The 20,492-nt window shown below is 45.6% G+C and overlaps 1 protein-coding gene across 1 annotated transcript; it reads left to right on the plus strand.

The window, feature by feature from the left end:
* Window positions 1-1,163: 1,163 nt before the first annotated feature.
* On the plus strand, window positions 1,164-19,540 carry LOC145880035 (kinesin-like protein KIF16B). Its single transcript, XM_082977703.1, has 6 exons — window positions 1,164-1,277; window positions 2,125-2,176; window positions 2,398-2,535; window positions 4,229-4,311; window positions 10,370-10,425; window positions 19,364-19,540. Exons 1-6 carry the CDS (start codon window positions 1,200-1,202, stop codon window positions 19,479-19,481), a joined length of 525 nt encoding a protein of 174 aa, XP_082833829.1. The 5' UTR covers window positions 1,164-1,199; the 3' UTR covers window positions 19,482-19,540.
* Window positions 19,541-20,492: the final 952 nt, after the last annotated feature.

Here is a 20,492-nt window from a genome sequence, read left to right on the forward strand (position 1 = left end):
ATAGTGGAGTGGTAATGCACGTGGGTACACTGCAGCATCCACCGAGGCTCTTGCTGCCAAGGAAATGCCTGACAGCTTGAAAGACATTTTAGACACTACAGTGAAAATGGTTAACTTTAAAGCAAGGCCCCTGAACTCTCGTGTATTTTCTGCGGTATGCAATGATTTGGGCAGCGACCATGTAACGCTTTTACAACATACAGAAAGAAGTGTGCTGTATGTGTCTGACTATGTATGACTGTCTGTCTCTGATTTATGTATGATCATACATGCACTACTGTTCAAAAGTTTGGGGTCACTTAGAAATGTCCTTGTTTTTGAAAGAACTTCTCGCATGGAATAACCTTCATTTCTCAGAAAGAATAGACGGACAAGTTTCAGAAGAAATGTCTTTGTTTCTGGCCATTTTGAGCTTGTAATCGAACTGTCTTTGACTGTAACTGTCTATGACCCTGAGTGTCTCTGATTCTGTGTGTCTTTGACTGACTGTGTGCTGACGCTCCAGATACTGAACTAGTCTATTGTATGTTGGTTTATTCCATGTGTAAGACTGTTATGTGTCGAACTGCTTTGCTTCATCTTGGCCAGGTCGCATTTGCAAATGAGAACTTGTTTTCAACTAGCCTACCTGGTTAAATAAAGGTGAAATAAATAAGGCCAGTTTTATTTCTTCTTTAATCAGTACAACAGTTATCAGCTGTGCAAACATAATTGCAAAAGGGTTTTCTAATGATCAATTAGCCTTTTAAAATGATAAACTTGGATTAGCTAACACAATGTGCCATTGGAACACAGGAGTGATGGTTGCTGATAATGGGCCTCTGTACGCCTATGTAGATATTCCATTAAAAATCAGGCGTTTCCAGCTACAATAGTCATTTACAATATTAACAATGTCTACACTGTATTTCTGATGTTATTTTAATGGACAAATGTGCTTTTCAAAAACAAGGACATTTCTAAGTGACCCCAAACCTTTGAACGTTGGTGTGTATGAGAAGACAGTGTTGGACTTCTACCTCACCTGTCTGTTAATCTCCTGCTATATAGGAGACTGTAGCTCTGAGGAAGCAGGGTATAGGCGTAGTGCTGAGTTAACATGTTAACATGTTATCATAATAGTAGTACTACCCTGTTCTGTGTCTGGTACTATATAGGAGGGGACTGTAGCTCTGAGGAAGCAGGGTATAGGCGTGGTCATGGACTCCAAACTACCTCACCTAATCGGCATCGATGATGATCTTCTCAGCAATGGCATCATTCTCTATCATTTAAAAGTGAGTAAGACAAATACATAGAGTATACTGTATACACTGAGTGTATAAAACTTTAGGAACGTCTTCCAAATTTTGATTTGCACTCCCTTGTGCCTTCAGAACAGCCTCAATTTGTCAGGGCATGGACTCTACAAGGTGTCGAAAGCATTCCACAGGGATGCTGGCCCATGTTGACTGCAATGCTTCCCACAGTTGTCATTGGCTGGATGTTCTTTGGGTGGTGGACCATTCTTCATAGACATGAGAAACTGTTGAGCGTGAAAAACCCAGCAGCGTTGCAGTTCTTGATACAAACTGGTGTGCCTTGCATCTACTACCATAGCACATTCAAAGGCACTTAAATATTTTGTCTTTCCCATTCACCCTCTGAATGGCAAAGATGCACAATCCATGTCTCAATTGTTTCATGGCTTAAAAATCCTTTAACCTCTGTCCTTCCCTTCAACTGCACTGATTGAAGTGGATTTAACAAGTGACATCAATAAGGGATCACAGCTTTCACCTGGTCAGTCTGTCATGGAAAGAGCAGGTGTTCCTAATGTTTTGTACACTCGGTGTACTTTCTCAGTGGGTCTGTGGTACTAGCCAATAGTGTAGCTTGTTTTAAAACTACTGCTAAATGTGGAAAATCCATATTAGTTTATTCACTACTGGTCTCTTAGTCTACATACCAAATGTCACCCTCTTCCCTTTTAAAGTGCACTCCATTTGACCAGGGCTATAGTAGTGCACTATATACGGAATAGGGTGCCGTTTGGGATGCATCCTTAGATTTGGATTCTCCCGTGAGCAAATCAGCTTACCATCAGGCAGACCTAATGGCATTGGCCTTGTGATCTGATTGCAGGAGGGCAGGACGCTGGTGGGTCGAGACGAGGCTTCATCCAATCCGGATATTGGTGAGTCAGTAGGCAGACAGGATATCTGCTGTGGGCTGTTGCTTGGGGTTCATGTGAGTTTAGTGTTATTCCAGAGCATTAGACACTCATTTTCCTGTGTCTTACACTGATCATTATATGATCTAGATAAGTGATTCTGAGCCTCACCTCAACTGACCCCCTTAAACTCACGCTTTTTCTACATCAACCTCTGACCGCTTCTCTCCCTTTCTTCCCTGCAGTGCTACATGGTGCTGGTCTGCTGGATGAACACTGTGTGTTTGAGAACCGTGATGGAGTTGTGACTCTGATCCCCCAGACGGGGGCACTGTGCTCTGTCAACCAACTGGAGACGACCCTGCCCTGTCAGCTGACACAGGGTAAGAAGCTGTGTGTGTCATCTCTCATCTCCCGGTCGTGTGTGAGTGTGTGTAGAGACTCTGCAGGATAATGTGTACAAAATCCTCTCTCTGACCCTGGGAGTTGGAGGCACAAGCTTTGAGGCTCACAAACTTTGCGACTGGTCATTTCCGTCCTCCAACCGGGGCGCTGGGACAGTTGGTCATTTCCGTCCTCCAACCGGGGCGCTGGGACAGTTGGTCATTTCCGTCCTCCAACCGGGGCGCTGGGACAGTTGGTCATTTCCGTCCTCCAACCGGGGCGCTGGGACAGTTGTACCTATAATCTAAACCGGCGCATCTCTTTCAATGAGCCTGTGTGGACTTGGAAGACATCTTTCCCCTTCTTACTTTGGGACTAGACAACACAACTCTTAACTTTCAGGCAACTTGACAAATAAACAGAAAAAGTTTTACTCATTTTCTCAGTCCTTTGCCGCGGTAAAGTGAATATATTGCCATGAAGTACACAATCTCTCTGACATGATTGGCTTTCGTCAAGACCCCGGCTGGGTGATTTACCGAAGGTAATAGGCTAGAAAAACTCTAGGATGTGTTGTAAAGCTATGGAATAGAGGCTGGTATTGGGGCTTATATATCTAGCAGGCTCACACTTAAAAGATTTTCTCCAGGTCTCACATGCACGCTCGCTCTCTCCTTCTTTCTGTGCAGAAAATACTAATCTTGCTTCGATTAATAGCTTCTGACGAGTGACAATGCACCTGAGCTGCAACAGGAGCAGAAATTACTATCATTTGTTGTGTAGAAAATGGCCTGAGATGCAGTTGCTTCGGAGGGGCTATTGGGTCAATTGAAATGGCTATGAAGGAGTAGTTGCAGGGACCTTTTGATGTGGGGTGCTGGGACTCTCACTCTTTCTCCTCTATCCTCTCACTCACACACACACGCACACGCACAGCTGTTCTTTATATTTCTGAGCCAGAGCCGGTTGGTGTAAGCGAGGCTACGATTGGAAAAAAGCTTACAGGCAGACAGACCTGGCAGAGCTAACTGAATAGTGGGTTTTTCTATCGGGGCCAAAGTTAGCTCTTCAGCTCTCTGCCTGCCTGACTGGCTCTATTCCCACTTTTCTGTAAAGGTTGATCCTGGTCTCTACTTCAGACCCCACTCTGCTATCACCACCATCTGCCAATTGACCGGAGAGGCCTGGAGCTTTGTTCAGGGCTTTTTCCAAGGCCTCTCACCCACAAATGTTTAGTAAAATAAATGTCATCTGCCCTGTGGAGAAGGGATGTGAGCGTGGTTCACAGCCACTCCTGACTGGTAACACTGAATGCTTCAGAGGGAGACACAATGCAGGAATTTGAAGTGGATACCATGAGAAGAGGTGAAGAGGCAGCACTTTAATCTTAACAACATTTGGGAGAGATGTGTTGTGCGCCTCCCACTAAAACTGAACCCACTTTATCAGCTTTTAATACTGTTCTAATTACCAACCGTCCACTGCCACAGCACTCAACTCAGGGCTGGTTTCCCAGACACCGATCAAGCTTAGTCCTGGACTAAAAATCTATTTCAATAGAGATTCTCTTTAGTCCAGGACTAAGTTTTTTATCTTTGTCCAGGAAACCAACCATCAGTGTAAAACTTTGTTCACGTTATAACTATGTTCCATTTACATTGAGCATGTTTGTCTCTGTCTGGTTGGTTTCAGGTGCAGTAATCCAGTTAGGGAGAGGGACTATATTCCGTTTCAACCATCCTAATGAAGCTGAACATCTCAGAGAGCAACACAAGGTGAGTCACACCACAACCACTCTTACTAACCCAACCCCCCCCCCCCCCCCCGACCACACCACAACCACTCTTACTAACCCAACCCCCCCCCCCCCCGACCACACCACAACCACTCTTACTAACCCAACCCCCCCCCCCCCCGACCACACCACAACCACTCTTACTAACCCAACCCCCCCCCGACCACACCACAACCACTCTTACTAACCCAACCCCCCCAGACCACACCACAACCACTCTTACTAACCCAACCCCCCCCCAGACCACACCACAACCACTCTTACTAACCCAACCCCCCCCAGACCACACCACAACCACTCTTACTAACCCAACCCCCCCCCCGACCACACCACAACCACTCTTACTAACCCAACCCCCCCCAGACCACACCACAACCACTCTTACTAACCCAACCCCCCCCCCCCCCCCCCCCGACCACACCACAACCACTCTTACTAACCCAACCCCCCCCCGACCACACCACAACCACTCTTACTAACCCAACCCCCCCCCCAGACCACACCACAACCACTCTTACTAACCCAACCCCCCCCCCCCAGACCACACCACAACCACTCTTACTAACCCAACCCCCCCCCCCCCGACCACACCACAACCACTCTTACTAACCCAACCCCCCCCCCCCCCCGACCACACCACAACCACTCTTACTAACCCAACCCCCCCCCCCGACCACACCACAACCACTCTTACTAACCCAACCCCCCCCCCCGACCACACCACAACCACTCTTACTAACCCAACCCCCCCCCCCCCGACCACACCACAACCACTCTTACTAACCCAACCCCCCCCCCCGACCACACCACAACCACTCTTACTAACCCAACCCCCCCCCAGACCACACCACAACCACTCTTACTAACCCCCGACCACACCACAACCACTCTTACTAACCCAACCCCCCCCAGACCACACCACAACCACTCTTACTAACCCAACCCCCCCAGACCACACCACAACCACTCTTACTAACCCAACCCCCCCCCCCACCACACCACAACCACTCTTACTAACCCAACCCCCCCCCCGACCACACCACAACCACTCTTACTAACCCAACCCCCCCCCGACCACACCACAACCACTCTTACTAACCCAACCCCCCCCCCCAGACCACACCACAACCACTCTTACTAACCCAACCCCCCCCCCAGACCACACCACAACCACTCTTACTAACCCAACCCCCCCCCCCCCCGACCACACCACAACCACTCTTACTAACCCAACCCCCCCCCCCCCCCCGACCACACCACAACCACTCTTACTAACCCAACCCCCCCCCCCCGACCACACCACAACCACTCTTACTAACCCAACCCCCCCCAGACCACACCACAACCACTCTTACTAACCCAACCCCCCCAGACCACACCACAACCACTCTTACTAACCCAACCCCCCCCAGACCACACCACAACCACTCTTACTAACCCAACCCCCCCCCAGACCACACCACAACCACTCTTACTAACCCAACCCCCCCCCCCCCGACCACACCACAACCACTCTTACTAACCCAACCCCCCCCAGACCACACCACAACCACTCTTACTAACCCAACCCCCCCCAGACCACACCACAACCACTCTTACTAACCCAACCCCCCCCCCCACCACACCACAACCACTCTTACTAACCCAACCCCCCCCCCCACCACACCACAACCACTCTTACTAACCCAACCCCCCCCCGACCACACCACAACCACTCTTACTAACCCAACCCCCCCCCCCCAGACCACACCACAACCACTCTTACTAACCCAACCCCCCCCCCCCCCCGACCACACCACAACCACTCTTACTAACCCAACCCCCCCCCCCCCCGACCACACCACAACCACTCTTACTAACCCAACCCCCCCCCCCAGACCACACCACAACCACTCTTACTAACCCAACCCCCCCCCCCCCCCAGACCACACCACAACCACTCTTACTAACCCAACCCCCCCCCAGACCACACCACAACCACTCTTACTAACCCAACCCCCCCCCAGACCACACCACAACCACTCTTACTAACCCAACCCCCCCCCCCGACCACACCACAACCACTCTTACTAACCCAACCCCCCCCCAGACCACACCACAACCACTCTTACTAACCCAACCCCCCCCCAGACCACACCACAACCACTCTTATTCTCTTGGGGCCAGTTTCCCGGACACCGACTAAGCCTATCCCTGGACTAAAAAACACTTTCAATAGACAATTTACATTTAGCATGCTCTTTATTCCAGGGCTAGTTTTGTATTAATATTTTTGGGAAATCAGTCCTTGCAACCCAATCAACTCTTATTTCCAGACCAGAGTAAACTCCAGCCCAGAACATAACCTTACATTTCCCTAACTTTCCTGTTATAGATCAGTTAGCTTGTGATTTCTGCTCAAGTTTATCTAACCCAGTACGTAAAGTCATTTGCAATTCTTCATCTCGGAGTCATAATTAGTGCTGTGCCGTCGGATATATATCAAACAAGGAAAAAACACATCTTCAAAGAAATGCATCTTCCACTTCCTCTAAGCTATCACTGTAAATACTGTATCTCCTCCTACTTTACCATGTCTGTACACACACACACACACACACACACACACACACACACACACACACACACACACACACACACACACACACACACACACACACACACACAGAGATGTGAAGCACTTCTGGTAACACCTGCTGGCATAATACTTCATAGCTTGTTATCAACAAGTATTTATTTATAATGTCTTATAATAAGGCATATAATATGCTCTCAAGGTGGCTGGTATTTAGTCAGGATCATGATGATTGTAAGACATAAGGGGGTCATATATTGTATGCTTATGACAAGTCTAGTCTAACTGAATTAAAATGCATTATATACCTGCTGGTTTTAAGTACTGTAAAGTGTTACCGAACTGCTTCTTTGGATAATGGGCTGTAACTGGCAGGTTCCAGGCTCAGTGCTCTTTATAGTGTACTACTTTTGACCAGGGACCATAGGGCACTTTGTAGGGAATAGGGTTCCATTTGGGACGCTGACATCCATTTACTGAGGCAGGTTCAGCAGGTAATGGTAGAGTTCCAGGTTGTTAAGTCCTTTTAATGTAGAGTATATTTCATGAAGCCAGTGACTGATGCAAGAGTTTCTATACCAACAATTATTAGTTAATACTTGCTGTAAGCACCTTTTGGAAGCCATTACATCTGTAAATCCTATTGAATGAGATTGTATCAACTCTTAGGTAAACATATAAGATTCAGTCCAATTGCTCAATACATTTGCTTGTGAATCATTGGGCAGCAATGGCCCTGGAGGACATGGTTGCTGATTTTAGGGGCTCCTAATCAATTGTGCTATTGTGTTTAACTTTGTACATAATGTTTCTGCCAACGTCTCTTATGACCGAAAAGAGCTTCGGGATATCAGGACAGCGATAACTCCCCTCGCACAAAGATTTTTTTCTTTAAAGAGTCGACGCAAAGATTTACTTCAGACACCGGGACGAGGCCCAAATCCCTGTCAATCGCTTGAAGAGACTGAGATATCGGGGACGTAGTTTGGGATGCCTTGTAAGGATCCGAAGGCGAGTGGGTAATCCGCCTCTACCATCAGTCCTATTAGCCAACGTGCAATCATTGGATAATAAAATCGATGAGCTCTGATCAAGACTAACCTACCAACGGGACATTAAAAACTGTAATATCTTCTGTTTAACCGAGTCGTTGCTGAACGACGACATGGATAACATACAGTTGGCTGGGTTTTCCATACATCGGCATAGATAGAACAGCTGCCTCTAAGACAAGAGGTGGCGGTCTGTCTGTGGCGGTCTGTACTGTACGTACATACATACCCCAACCAGAAGTCATGACAAAAATTACAGGCAACATCCACACTGAGCTAAAGGGTAGAGCTGCCGCTTTCAAGGAGCGGGACTCTAACCCGGAAGCTTTGAAGAAATCCCGCTATGGCCTCCGATGAACCATCAAACAAGCAAAGCGTTAATATAGGACTAAGATTGGATCGTACTACACCGGCTCCAACACTCGTCGGATGTGGCAGTGCTTGCAAGCTATTAGACTATAAAGGGAAGCACAGCCGCGAGCTTCCGAGTGACACAAGCGAACCAGACGAGCTAAATTACTTAAATGCTCGCTTCGAGGCAAGCAACACTGAAGCATGCATGAGAGCACCAGCTGTTCCAGATGACTGATCACGGTCTCCGTAGCCGATGTGAGTAAGATCTTTAAACAGGTCAACATTCACAAGACTGCAGGGCCAGACGGATTACCAGGACGTGTATTCCGAGCATGCGCTGACCTACTGGCAAGTGTCTACACTGACATTTTCAAACTGGCCCTGACCGGGTCTGTAATACCAACCTGTTTCAAGCAGACCACCATAGTCTCTGTATCCAAGAACATGAAGGCAACCTGCCTAAATGCCTACCAACCCGTAGCACTCACGTCTGTAGCATGAAGTGCTTTGACAGGCTGGTCATATCTCACATCAACACCATTATCACAGAAACCTAAACTCTCCAATTTGCATACCACCTCCACAGATGATGCAGTCTCTATTGCACTCCACACTGCCCTTTCCCACCTGGACAAAAGGAACACTTACGTGAGAATTCTATTCATTGACTACAGCTCAGTGTTCAACACCATAGTGCCCTCAAAGCTCATCACTAAGCTAAGGACCCTGGGACTAAACACCTCCCTCTGCAACTGGATCCTGGACTTCCTGACGGGCCACCCCCAGGTGGTAAGGGTAGGTAACACATCTGCTACGCTGATCCTCATGGGCGCGTGCTCAGTCCCCTCCTGTACTCCCTGTTCAACCATGACTGCATGGCCAAGCACAACTCCAACATCATTAAGTTTGCCGACGACACAACAGTGGTAGGCCTGATCACTGACAACGATGAGACAGCCTATAGACCTGGCAGTGTGGTGCCAGGATAACAACCTCTCCCTCAACGTGATCACGACAAAGATGATTGTGGACTACAGGAAAACGAGGGCCGGGCACGTCCCCATTCTCATCGACAGGGCTGTAGTGGAGCAGGTCGAGAGCTTCAAGTTCATTGGTGTCCATGTCACCAACAAACTATCATGGTCCAAACACACCAAGACAGTCATGAAGAGGGCACGACAACGCGTATTCCCCCTCAGGAGACTGAAAAGATTTGACATGGGTCATCAGATCCTCAAAAGGTTCTACAGCTTCACCATCGAGAGCATCCTGACTGGTTGCATCACTGCCTGGTATGGCAACTCAGTACATCATCACTGGGGCCAAGCTTCCTGCCATCCAGGACCTCTATACTGGTGTCAGAGGAAGGAAGACCCTAAAAATTTCCAGACTCTAGCCACCCTAGACACCCCCCCCCCCCCCCCCCATCATTTGTTATGCTGCTGCTACTCTGTTTATCTATGCTTAGTCACTTTACCTTTTTTATTTACTTCAGTTTATTTTAGTAAATCATTTCATAACACTTTATTTTTCTTACAAACCCTTATCCAAGAATGTATTTAAGTAAGCATTTCACTGTTGTATTCGATGCATAAACTTTGATTTAAACTTGTCTCTGCTTTTCAAGCAAATTTAATTCAGGACTGAGACTGGAACAATCAACACCTATTGGAAAGCCATTCTGGTCTGACTTTGGAATTAGTTTGATTGTCCTGCTGAAAAATATAGACAACTTTTTAATGATTTGAAAGAATTTCAATACATTTTCTTTCACTTAGAAAATGTGGACTAGATTGGTAGGAAAATATCTAATGTAATCTTTTTTTAATTGTTGACTTTCACTAAGCACTGTAATTGCCCGGTCTTTGGAAGGACGACAAGTGTATAGATCAGGAACAGCATGTTCAATGTCTCCATGTTTTCAAAACCATTTGGAGCTTAGTTTCCATTATGTCCATAAAGTCCTTTGGTGGGACCTCTTATGTTTGCAACATCCAGTTGTTTTTACTAGTGAAAGTGTGTGTGTGTAATACTGTGTATCTTATGTTTTCTCCCAGAGTGGCCTTCTCTCCAGCCTTTCCTTGACCGACTTCTCCAGGCTTTTCCATCCTGGGTGAGTTAACCTCTATGGGCTAGGTGGGACGCTAGCGTGCCACCCGTGGTGCACTCCATCAACAGCAGGTGCATTTCAAGAGCGGCAAATTTGAATCCAAATAAATGTCAAAATTCAAATTTTTCAAACATACAACTATTTTACACCCTTTGAAAGATAAACATCTCCTTAATCTAACCACGTTTTACGATTTCAAAAAGGTTTTACGGCGAAAGCATAAATTTAGAGTATGTTAGGACAGTACATTTACAAGAGTTGTGTGTAATGTTTTGTCAATTCAAAGACGGTCACACAAACCATAAAACCAGCTAAAAGGATGCACTAACCTTTTACAATCTCCATCAGATGACACTCCTAGGACATTATGTTAGACAATGCATGCATTTTTAGTTCTATCAAGTTCATATTTATATCCAAAAACAGCGTTTTACTATGGCATTGATGTTGAGGAAATCGTTTCCCTCCAATAACAGGCAGTCAAGTCAGTACCACAAATGAAATAATTAAAATTAGAAAACATTGGTAAAATATTATATTGTCATTTAAAGAATTATAGATTTACATCTCTTGAACGCAATCAACTTGCCAGATTTAAAAATAACCTTACTGGGAAATCACACTTTGCAATAATCTGAGCACTGCGGGGAGATCATGTTGGGGAGATCTAAAATCGAAAATACTATGTAAATAATCCATTACCTTTGATTCTCTTCATCAGATGTCACTTCCAGGTATCACAGGTCCATAACGAATGTAGTTTTGTTCAAAAAAGCTCATTTATGTCCAAAAATCTCCGTCTTGTTAGCACATGATCTAAGCCAGCCGGACTTCTCGTCATGAACGAGGGGAAAAAATATATTTCCGTTCGTTCAAACATGTCAAACGTTGTATAGCATAAATCATTAGGGCCTTTTTTAACCAGAACATGAATAATATTCAAGGTGGACGAATGCATACTCTTTTATAACGTATTGGAACGAGGGTACCCAACATGAACTCGCGCGCCAGGTGTCTAATGGGCCATCATCGTTCCATGGCTCTTGTTCGGTCAGATCTCCCTCCAGAAGACTCAAAACACTTTGTAAAGGCTGGTGACATCTAGTGGAAGCAATAGGAAGTGCCAAAATATTCCTCAGCCCCTGTTTTTCAATGGGATAAGTTTAAAGGTAATACAACACATCAGGTATCCACTTCCTGTCAGAAAATGTCTCAGGGTTTTGCCTGCCAAATGAGTTCTGTTATACTCACAGACACCATTCAAACAGTTTTAGAAAATTTAGGGTGTTTTCTATCCATATGTAATAAGTATATGCATATTCTAGTTACTGGGTAGGAGTGGTAACCAGATTAAATCGGGTATGTTTTTTTTTATCCAGCCGTGTCAATACTGCCCCCTAGCCCTAACAGGTTAACACGCATGCATGCACACACGCACGCACCCATGAACCCCCCCCTCCACTCCCATAATATTGCAACTACACAAACATGTCATTGGATGGGTATTCTAATTTCTTGGTAACAATTAGATACCTTACTGTAACGGTTTTCCATTTAAAATGGTAAAGACAGGTGGTAGTTTCATCAGCTGTTGTGCAATATGATTTTTGACTGCACTAGAAACCAGTAGGCTTCTCCAGTCGGAGATGACGTTACATAAATAAATAAAAAATTGAGGATCAGAACACCATTAAGGCAGAGGATTATTTACATTGTGGTCCTCCTCGGTGTTGCTTGTTGCCTAGTGTTGGTCAGTCTGGCATGAAGACCAAATAAAACCCATTTGTCACTGCTCCCTCCAATTGAAGTGTAAGTGGGGAGCGTACACACACATACACACTCCTGTAGACCACTGATGGAGTAGGACACAGCAGGCTTCTCTCAGCCTCTGTGTGGGGGTGATCACAGTAGGCCTGTTCCTTGGCTCCTAGGCCTGGTTGTGTGATCTGGTGTTACAGCTACTACTCCTGTCTGACTTGTAATTTACTCCGCAAGACAACGTCCCCTAACAGCGGCACAGCACTCTCCTGCAGGCTTTAGACAGAAGATATGATTTGGAGAGGGGATTGAGGGAGATGGATGGATGGAGGGAGGGAGATGTGGTGGAGGGAGGGTCTGCGAGGGAATGTGAGGAGAAAAGATGGAGGGGGAGGGAAGGAGACAAAGATAGAAGACAGGAGATGGAGAGAACGAGCTAGTCAGATGAGATGGATATCCCCTCGTGCTAGTGGGTGATATTGAGAATGCAATCTTGGAGAAGTTCAGAGGTCGTATATCCTAGTGGGATTCAGAGGGATAAGATACAACCATCAGTGTTAGAGATGTCTCTAACACTGAAAGATAGCAGACAGACAAAACAAAGCTAAAACACAGATACGACAACATGCAGCCACCATAGTTACCACACACTCTAAAGCCAGGTGGACAGTTTCTCACATTAAACCACTTTTTCTTTTTTTTTTTGTCTTGCCAACGTAATGGTGCGCAGACTAAGCTATGTAGCACAGACGGGTGTCGCACACTACGAGATTCTTAACTTGATCGTGAGGATTCTCGATAATGTTGTTTCGCAAAAATGTGATTAGATTTAACATAGCTATGAGCTGTGGCTCAAATCAAATTTTATTAGTCACATGTGTGAAAATACAACAGGTGGGGACCTTACAGTGAAATGCTTACTTATGTGTTATTGACTGTATGCTTATTTATCCCACATGTAACTCTGTTGTTTTTTTGTCACACTGCTTTGCTTTATCTTGGCCAGGTCGCAGATGTAAATGAGAACTTGTTCTCAACTGGCCTACCTGGTTAAATAAAGGTGAAATAAATAAAAACTACAAAAAAACAATGCAGTTAAAAAAAATACATATAAGAAACAAAAGTAACAAGTAATTAAAGAGCAGCAGTAAAATAACAATAGGGTGACTATATACAGGGGGGTACCGGTACAGAGTCAATGTGAGGGGGCACCGGTTAGTTGAAGTAATATGTACATGTAGGTAAAGTTATTAAAGTGACTATGCATAGATTATAACAACAGAGTAGCAGTGGTATAAAAAAGAGGGGGGGAGGGGGGTCATTTGATTAGATGTTCAGGAGTCTTGTGGCTTGGGGGTGGAAGGGAAGCTGTTTAGAAGCCTCTTGGACCCAGACTTGGCTCTACGGTACCGCTTGCCATACGGTAGCAGGGAGAACAGTCTAGGGTGGCTGGATAATTATTTGTATTTTTTTTAATTACCCCTTTTTTTTCTCCCCAATTTCGTGGTATCCAATTGGTAGTTAGTCTTGTCTCATCGCTGCAACTCCCGTACGGACTCGGGAGAGACAAAGGCTGAGAGCCATGCGTCCTCCGAAACACAACCCAACCAAGCCGCACTGCTTCTTGACACAATGCACATCCATCCCGGAAGCCAGCCGCACCAATGTGTCGGAGGAAACACCATACACCTGGCAACCTGGTCACTGCGCCCGGCCTGCCACAGGAGTCGCAAGTGCGCGATGAGACAAGGATATTCCTGCCGGCCACACCCTCCCTAACCCGGACAACGCTGGGCCAATTGAGCGTCGCCCCATGGGCCTCCCGGTCGCGGCCGGCTGCAACAGAGCCTGGACTCGAACCCAGAATCTCTGGTGGCACAGCTAGCACTGCGATGCAGTGCCTTAGACCACTGCGCCACCCAGGAGGCTCTGTGGCTGGAGTTTTTGACAATTTTTAGGGCCTTCCTCTGACACCGCCTGGTAAAGAGGTCCTGGATGGCAGGAAGCTTGGCCCCAGTGATGTACTGGGCTGTACGCACTACCCTCTGTAGCGCCTTGCGGTCGGAGGCTGAGCAATTGCCATACCAGGCAGTGATGCAACCAGTCAGGATGTTCTCGATGGTGCAGCTGTAGAACCGTTTGGAGGATCTGAGGACACATGCCAAATCTTTTCAGTCTCCTGAGGGGGAGTAGGTTTGGTCATGCCCTCTTCACGACTTTCACGACTGTCTTTGTATGCTTGGACCATGTTGGTGTTGTGGACACCAAGGAACTTGAATCTCTGAACCTGCTCCACTACAGCCCTGTCGACAAGAATGGTAGCCTCATAAACGTTCAGTCAGACATTTACGCTTGCCATACAGAGTTCAAGTATCTGGCCAACATTTTGAATTGAATAACATTGCTTGTGAACTTCAGAGCCCTCCGATTACATCTTTGACCTGCTCAAATTAAACGAGTGTCGGTCGCACGCCCAGTGTAAGCGACGACATGGGGATTCCCCCCCCCCCCCCCCCCCCCCCCAATCTCAAAACATTTGTCTGGGACAGCTAAATCATGGCCAAAATCATTTAGTGTACACCCTGCTTAACAGATAATGGACTGAGAAGACTGGGATAGTTTTGGCTGCTCTAAAATGAGGTGTGTGCGTGTACAGTATATCGAGAGACTCATATATATATATAGATAGATAGATAGATAGATAGAGATATAGTTGGAGTCATTGAAACTCGTTTTTCAACCACTCCACACATTTCTTGTTAACAAACTATAGTTTTGGAAAGTCGATTAAGACATCTACTTTGTGCATGACACAAGTCATTTTTCCAACAATTGTTTACAGACAGATTATTTCACTATCACAATTCCAGTGGGTCAGAAGTTTACATACACTAGGTTGACTGGGCCTTTAGCTTGAAAAACAGCTTGAAAAATTCTAGAAAATTGTCATGCTTTAGAAGCTTCTGATAGGCTAATTGACATCATTTGAGTCAATTGGAGGTGTACCTGTGGATGTATTTCAAGGCCTACTATCAAACACAGTGCCTTTTTGCTTGACATCATGGGAAAATCTAAATAAATCAGCCAAGACCTCAGAGAAAAAAAAAATGTAGAACTCCAAGTCTGGTACATCCTTGGGAGTAATTTCCAAACGCCTGAAGGTACCACGTTCATCTGTACAAACAATAGTACGCACCATGGGACCACGCATCCGTCATACCGCTCAGGAAGGAGACGCGTTCTGTCTCCTGGAGATTAATGTGCTTTGGTGCGAAAAGTGCAAATCAATCCCAGAACAACAGCAAAGGACCTTGTGAAGATGCTGGAGGAAACGGGTACAAAGTATCTAAATCCACAGTAAAACGAGTCCTATATCGACATAACCTGAAAGGCCGCTCAGCAAGGTAGAAGCCACTGCTCCAAAACCGCTATAAGAAATCCAGACTACAGTTTGCAACTGCACATGGGGACAAAGATTGTACTTTTTGGAGAAATGTCCTCTGGTCTGATGAAACAAGAATAGAACTGTTTGGCCATAATGACCATTGTTATGTTTGGAGGAAAAAGGGGGAGGCTTGCAAACCGAAGAACACCATCCCAACCGTGAAGCACAGAGGTGGCAGCATCATGTTGTGGGGGTGCTTTGCTGCAGGAGGGACTGGTGCACTTCACAAAATAGATGGCATCTTGAGGTGGTAAAACGGCTTTAGGACAACAAAGTCGAGCTATTGGCGTGGCCATCGCAAAGCCCTGACCTCAATCTTATAGAACATTTGTGGGTAGAACTGAAAAAGCATGTGCGAGCGAAGGAGGCCTACAAACCTGACTCAGTTACACCAGCTATGTCAGGAGGAATGGGCCAAAATTCAACCAACTTATTGTGTGAAGCTACCCGTAACATTTGACCCAAGTTAAACTATTTAAAGGCAATGCTACCAAATACTAATTGAGTGTATTTAAACTTCTGACCCACTGGGAATGTGATGGAAGAAATAAAAGTTGAAATAAATAATTCTATATTATTCTGACATTTCACATTCTTAAAATAAAGTGGTGATCCTAACAAACCAAAGACAGGGAATTTTACTAGGATTAAATGTCAGGAATTGTGAAACACTTTAGTTGAATACATTTAAACTCAGTTTATGTAAACTTCCAACTTCAAGTGTGTATATATATACTGCTCAAAAAAATAAAGGGAACACTTAAACAACATAATGTAACTCCAAGTCAATCACACTTCTGTGAAATCAAACTGTCCACTTAGGAAGCAACACTGATTGACAATAAATTTCACATGCTGTTGTGCAAATGGAATAGACAACAGGTGGAAATTATAGGCAATAAGCAAGACACCCCCAATAAAGGAATGGTTCAGCAGGTGGGGACCGCAGACCACTTCTCAGTTCCTATGCTTCCTGGCTGATGTTTTGGTCACTTTTGAATGCTGGCGGTGCTTTCACTCTAGTGGTAGCATGAGACGGACTCTACAACCCACACAAGTGGCTCAGGTAGTGCAGCTCATCCAGGATGGCACATCAATGCGAGCTGTGGCAAGAATGTTTGCTGTGTCTGTCAGCGTAGTGTCCAGAGCATGGAGGCGCTACCAGGAGACAGTCCAGTACATCAGGAGACGTGGAGGAGGCCGTAGGAGGGCAACAACCCAGCAGCAGGACCGCTACCTCCGCCTTTGTGCAAGGAGGAGCACTGCCAGAGCCCTGCAAAATGACCTCCAGCAGACCACAAATGTGCATGTGTCTGCTCAAATGGTCAGAAACAGACTCCATGAGGGTGGTATGAGGGCCCGACGTCCACAGGTGGGGGTTGTGCTTACAGCCCAACACCGTGCAGGACGTTTGGCATTTGCCAGAGAACACCAAGATTGGCAAATTCGCCACTGGCGCCTTGTGCTCTTCACAGATGAAAGCAGGTTCACACTGAGCACGTGACAGAGTCTGGAGACGCCGTGGAGAATGTTCTGCTGCCTGCAACATCCTCCAGCATGACCGGTTTGGCAGTGGGTCAGTCATGGTGTGGGGTGGCATTTCTTTGGGGGGCCTCACAGCCCTCCATGTGCTCGCCAGAGGTAGCCTGACTGCCATTAGGTACCGAGATGAGATCCTCAGACCCCTTGTGAGACCATATGCTGGTGCGGTTGGCCCTGGGTTCCTTCTAATGCAAGACAATGCTAGACCTCATGTGGCTGGAGTGTGTCAGCAGTTCCTGCAAGAGGAAGGCATTGATGCTATGGACTGGCCCGCCCGTTCCCCAGACCTGAATCCAATTGAGCACATCTGGGACATCATGTCTCGCTCCATCCACCAACGCCACATTGCACCACAGACTGTCCAGGAGTTGGCGGATGCATTAGTCAAGGTCTGGGAGGAGATCCCTCAGGAGACCATCCGCCACCTCATCAGGAGCATGCCCAGGCGTTGTAGAGAGGTCATACAGGCACGTGGAGGACACACACACTACTGAGCCTCATTTTGACTTGTTTTAAGGACATTACATCAAAGTTGGATCAGCCTGTAGTGTGGTTTTCCACTTTAATTTTGAGTGTGACTCCAAATCCAGACCTCCATGGGTTGATAAATTGGATTTCCATTGATTCTTTTTGTGTGATTTTGTTGTCAGCACATTCAACTATGTAAAGAAAAAAGTATTTAATAAGATTATTTCATTCATTCAGATCTAGGATGTGTTGTTTGTGTTCCCTTTATTTTTTTGAGCAGTGTATATTTATACATATTTGTGTGTGTGTGTATACATACATACATACATACATACATACATACATACATACATACATACATACATACATACATACATACATACATACATACATACATACATACATACACACGTGCATGTGTGTTTAACTGTCTTGCTGTACTTGTGAGGATGTTTTGGGGACCAACTATCTGTTTCAATTCAAAATACTATTTTCCCTAACCCTAATTCTAACCTTTAAACCTAAAATAGCCTTTTTACAAGTGAGGACAGGCAAAATGTCCACACTTTTTAGATATTTTTTTTTGGTTTACGATTCTTGTGAGGACGTATAGTAAAACGTGCCGCACGCGTGCTCGCGCGCTATTCGATTTGAATAGCAAACAGCCCCAATGTCTGGATAAGGATTATGAGACACTCAACTAGCTGTGAAGTGAAGCAGAATGACTGTGCGTGTGTAGATTGGAGGATTAACATAAAGTACAATACTGGGTCTGCGTCCCAAATGGCACCCTATTTCTTATGTGCCCTGGTCAAAAGTAGTGCACTATACAGGAACCAGGGTGCTATTTGTGACGCGACCTCTATCTGGGAGTGTGGGGGGGAGGAGAACACCGAGCGAAACCAAATATACAGCTCGGGAAGATATCTGACAGCAGACTTAGCGAGGGCTAAATGTATTACTGTATTAGTGTGTGTGTGTGTGTGTGTGTGTGTGTCTGTGCATGAGTCTCTTGTGTCACAGCATGAAAATAATTTAAATGGCTTTTGGAGAAAAAAAAAGGTTACTGCCAGCGGGATAAACCCAATTTGCTCTGAACCTCCATCCCTCTCGTCTTTTATATATTGTTAGTGTCCGTCAAGTTTTTACTCAAATTAGAACCTATGAAAGCTTAAACCAAGTTTATTCTTCCCAGAGGATCAATACAGCTGCATTAGACAAAGACATTGTTCACCCAAGCACTAATATTTAACCCTTTCTCCTAGGCTGAGTTGAGTCAATTTCTACTACTGCTAGGCAGGAAACTAAATTTGCCCGTAAACTTTTCTTTCTCCCTTAACGTGACCTGACCTCGACCCCCTTCATCACTAATCCATGGCCTTCTCCCCTTATCAGTGACTGCCACGTGATCACTTTCCCTGCACTCAGCACATTCCAAGCTTAATTGCACACACTATTATACCTTCCTCCTACAGATAACCATTAACTTCTGGTGTAGACCCTCTAAACCTAAGCACTCAATATTTCAATAGGATACCTGATAATTAACCCTATCCCAAGTTTAGGAGTCAGTACCCAGAGTCTATTGATCTAGAGAGGGAGAGAGGGATCCATGTCCTCTGGCTTAACCGCTGCCTTATCGAGATCCTATTAAATTACTTTACCAATATGGATGATTTCTAGTGTTCTAATTCTTGATTATATGGCTACCTCCTTCTCCACCAACAGGATGGATGTGTTCGCTGTAGCAGGAGAGAATGGAGAGTCTAGACAACAGAGGAGCTCTGTGCACTCTCCTCAACTACAGACCTGTACGGTTATGGTACGTACACACACAGTGATATAAACACGTACATGCATAGATGGATACTGTGCTAGTGGATGGGTAAACCTTTTACTAACTAACAATGGGGCAAATTTGCTAAATGTTTCTAACAAAAAGGTAAAATGGAGATTAAGTGTTTAAGATAGACAACATGTGAAGTGGGTTTAACTGTCAGACTATGGTGTAGGCTGCGTTTCTATCTCCACAGCATGCCCAATACATTGCTTTATTCCATGTGTATGTGAGTGCTCTGAACGTCGCCATCTCAGCTCTAGTCAGGTCGGATTTCACAGCTTCTTCTTTGCAAATTGTTAGATAATAATATAATGGCTACTCCTGTCCCCTGCCTCGGCCTAATGCATTCACGCACGCACACACAGCCTAATACAGACTTTTATGGAGCATGAAATGCCTGTTCCCTTGGCTTGTTTTCTTTGTTTAATATGCACATATTTCAAACCCATTACCTTCCTGCAGGGTTTTCAGAGCCCACCTCAGAGAAAACGACTAGCGTTTTGTGAAAGCACATTGTACACAAAGCAAGACGTTAGTGTGTTTACATCTCTCCCTGTCTCTCTCTCCTGCTCCCCCCCTCTCTCTGATCCTCACTCCATTGGCTTGTTAATGCTTTGATTAATGTTTTTTCTACAGAAGAAAACAGACATGCTTTAAATACTTGAAAAGGTTATTTTTTTCATTGGCTTTCTTACCAGTCCTTTTACTTTTGAATGAACAATTTCTATTAAAAACAAACAGGCTACCTGGTTATATGAGGAATGACTTGTTTAAAAAATTTGAAAGATGAAGCAGAAGTTATTTATCATGTTTTTCTCTCTCACCCAGACAGAGGCCATGCCTATGGAGGCTCCTGTCTCTGTCTCTCGTCATCCTTCAGCGTGTTATGCTGTACCTCTTCAGATTGGAGCCGGAGCCCCTCAGCATCTGCAGGCCGTCTCCTCTCTGCATGCTGGGGTAAACAGGTGGAGCTTCGGTGCGGCTGAGGGCCGTGAACGGCCCTGCAGTATTACTAAT

This window comes from Salmo salar, chromosome 01, assembly GCF_965601325.2.
Source record: "Salmo salar chromosome 01, fSalSal1, whole genome shotgun sequence".
NCBI classification, from domain to species: Eukaryota; Metazoa; Chordata; class Actinopteri; order Salmoniformes; family Salmonidae; genus Salmo; species Salmo salar.